This window comes from Crocodylus porosus, unplaced genomic scaffold, assembly GCF_001723895.1.
Source record: "Crocodylus porosus isolate Cpor-Errol unplaced genomic scaffold, CroPor_comp1, whole genome shotgun sequence".
NCBI classification, from domain to species: Eukaryota; Metazoa; Chordata; order Crocodylia; family Crocodylidae; genus Crocodylus; species Crocodylus porosus.
The window spans coordinates 127860326-127863776 of NW_017728906.1; the positions used below are offsets into that span (position 1 = coordinate 127860326).

General features: G+C 40.1%; 1 protein-coding gene across 1 annotated transcript in view; it reads left to right on the top strand.

Moving 5' to 3' along the window:
- TBC1D4 (TBC1 domain family member 4) overlaps positions 1 to 3451 on the top strand; it is a 133744-nt gene that overhangs the window by 105465 nt on the left and 24828 nt on the right. Inside the window, exons 12-13 of the mRNA XM_019529797.1 lie at positions 1477 to 1686; positions 3014 to 3016. Of these exons, the coding sequence (XP_019385342.1) occupies positions 1477 to 1686; positions 3014 to 3016 (213 nt within the window). The remainder of the gene's footprint in view (positions 1 to 1476; positions 1687 to 3013; positions 3017 to 3451) is intronic.

A 3451-nucleotide genomic window follows, 5' to 3' on the forward strand; every position in this document is an offset into this window, starting at 1 on the left:
AGGGAGGGAGGGATGGTGGAGGACCACCAGCAATCGCCCTGCTCTGTGGGGCTCTCAGGACTCTGGCGTCATGCCTCCACGTGCCACTCTTGGCTAGTGTCAGGAGCACCACATCGAGGTACGGAGCCAGCCCAGCCTGATGGTGTGGGACTTCCCACGGCTCCTGGCACCCCAATATGCCACCCACAGTGCTCCACACACAACCTTACCCTCCACACGCACCATATACAAGAGGAAGAGTGTATTTTGAGGTATTATAAAATTGCCTCTAGATGCACTCGTGCAAACGCACATAAATTGGGACACTTTTAATTTTTTTTTTTTTTTTTTTTTAATGTTGTAGTAGAAGTTTGGGGGTTTTGTTGTTGGGATTATTTTTTTTTTTTTAAGTGTGGGGTTTTTTTTCCCTCCCAGTTTCAAAAGGACCCTGCCAAAGGAGTACTGGGGCAAGGGGAGGGACTTCTGATGGCAAAGGTCAGGGCTTAGGGGTCGGATGTCTGGTCACAAGATGACCAGAGGGTGGGACTATCAATGTGGCCCTCAAAAGCTCACCAAAACTCGTTAAGTGGCTCTTCAGCCAAAATAATTGCGCACCCACCCCAGTTTACAAAATACCTGTCTCAGAATACACAAACTAGGGGGTCACAATGACTAATAGGTAGTTTAAAGACTATCAAAAGGAAGTTTTTTCACACAGCGTGTACTTAGAGTGGAACTCCATTGCCACAATTTTTGTGGAAGCTGATAATTTTGCCAGTTTCAAAAAGGGATTAGACTCATTCTTGGAGGAAAGGGAGAGCAATAGCTATTGAGCATGGGAGTTAAGGGTGCAGCCTTTGAATCAACTTCCTGGACCTTAAATGCTGGAAGTTTAAAGTGAAAGTGGAACAGTGGAAGAAACCCTGGTCATCTGTTCCCTCTCCCTTTCAGTCTCCACTCTGCCACTGTGTGACCCAGGATACTAGGCAACATGCACCTATGGTTTGACCCAGTAATTGGCAGTTCTCATGTACTCTTCTATAAAATGCATCAATGCATATTTAGAAATTTCTTTAAAAGAATTTTTTGACATATCGTTATAGCTCTAGTCGCACTCTTCACAACCATGGATTTGCTACAAAGGTACTCTTGATAGATCTCGCTTGTACTGCATGTTAGCAGAGAAAAGTGTGCATGTTTCCATGTAACCCAATGTAAATTTCAGTTGTTCAGCTTTTTAACTCTTGTAAGACTTCAAGCACAACAATACTGAATAGGTAGTGTCATTGTTAATGGGCCTCTTCATGTGAATTTTGTGAAGGAGGGAGTGTCTTGAGACTTTGGTTCGAACAGTGAAGATGATATTAAACAATGCTAGTCATGCTTTAAAGCTAGTACCTTTTGTTGAAGGTGAGAATAAAAATAGCAGTGTTTACTGTATGTAGCATGTCAACTATAATCTTTGAATTTCCAGTAATAACTGTATGACTTTTTCAGATGGCCGTGAAGGGAATGAGTTGTTACCACTGTCTCCTCTTGCTCCACCCTTGGAAGAGGATCCTCTTGCTCCTGTGCTGCAAAATGAGGATACCCCAGATAAGGCTGGAGAGAGGAAAAATTCAGAAGAGCTGCAGAGTCTGTGGAGAAAAGCCATCCATCAGCAAATCCTGTTGCTTCGAATGGAAAAAGAAAACCAGAAGCTGGAAGGTTAGACCCCTCAAAGAGGTGGTGGGGTTAGTTTTCAGAGATCAAAATAACAAGTAGTTATTGCCCTCATCTAAAGTCTGAGCCAGTGCTACTGTGTATATAAAACAATGTGCCATGTTGCAGGCAGTGATTTGAAATGTCATTCAATTTTTTTATGACTAAAATTGGCAGACCTGTAAGTTTGAATTCTTGAAAATGTTTAGACTTCCTTCATGAGATGATACAAAAGTGTAACATTGCAGATAAGCACATCAGGCTTCCTTTCCTCCTCTTCTGGAACTACTTACATTTAGTTAGTTTTTTATATTAAGGTTCCTTTTTGTAGTAAGAATGAGAGATCCATTTCTCATAGTGGTTTATTGTCACTATACAACAGTATATTTCCTGAACGGCTACCTTCAGGGATGTCAGTATTCTGTATGGGATTTATTCCCCTGTTTGTATTAATGCATATTCTCTCTGCTACTTAAAACATGGACCCTTCTTTCCATGTTTAATTACCATAGCGTAATGACTTGTGCCATAGTGAAAAACTTTTGATGATACACTCTCCAAAGAAGTGTTAGGCCTCCAAAATACCTATTATTTCAAACTATGCTCCTTGTATTGTATGCAGCCTTCCTTTTCCCACCTGGGAAATAGTTAAGACCTACATTTTCACAAGTATTAATATTTTGGATGCTTCCATTTTTATCATCAATGTGAGTGTTTAGGACTTCATGGAAAAACTGGGCCATAATTTGTGGTCATTGTTGTGTAGCTAACTCATTTTTAATCATTTATTATCCTTTTGATGGTAGTTGTGACCTTTTTGCTTAAAGCTGCTAATCAAAAGGTAGGAATCAACATCCAGATATATACGTATAAAACTTCTAGAGGTAACAATATATCCGATTCATCTCAGCCATTTAAAATGCTAAATGTTCTTGCTTTTGTTTAAAGAAGTTACTATTTGTGGTTTCTAGTCTTGTCCTGTTGCAGTATTCAATCTTTCTGGAACCTAGTATTTTGCATTTTTCTTTTATTATAGATTTCCTTTATCCTCATTTTGTAAAAGTCTTTCTCTACTTCTTTTAGTGCAGTGTATATTAATTGGGGTGTAGTAAGGGAGTGAGCGAGAGGAATATTGTAACAGGAATTTTAGACATACCCTGGGCACAGAACAGGTTGCCTTTCCACCTTGGCCCCTCCTACAGATAAGTATCAGCCGAGAAACCATGGTGACTTGTTAGGCTGTATAGAGGAATATCCACTAACTTTGTTGCTGGAGCTTGACTGACCAGTAAAATCAAGCTGCAAGCTGCCAGTCTACATTTGGGGAAGAGAGAAGGTTTCTGCTACAGTGACTAGTCGCTCCTTCATATTCGTTGAACTTCTTCTGGGCCAGGATGCAAGTTGAAATTCAATACGGAGGCATTGCATGCAGTTAAATCCTATCTGACCTCCCAAAGACCTGAGAATAAAATGGCTGAGAGAAGTAGTGTACAGACTACAAAAATCATAGAGTTGGTACTCCTCTCTTTTAGTTAATGTTTAATCCTAAATGCTCATTTTTGGTCAGGTAAAGAGGAAACGAGAGACTAGAGTAATATGAATGTATTTAATGGGAGTCTAATTCAGTAGTTCTCAGGCTTGTGAACTTTTCACTAAAGAACGCCCTGCTCTAAGTGTAGGGAGCTTGAATATTACAAAATCAACATGGGGATTTTTTTTAATAGAGAAGCTTAGACAGTGTTTAACGTTGCAAGAGATGGGATAACTTGAC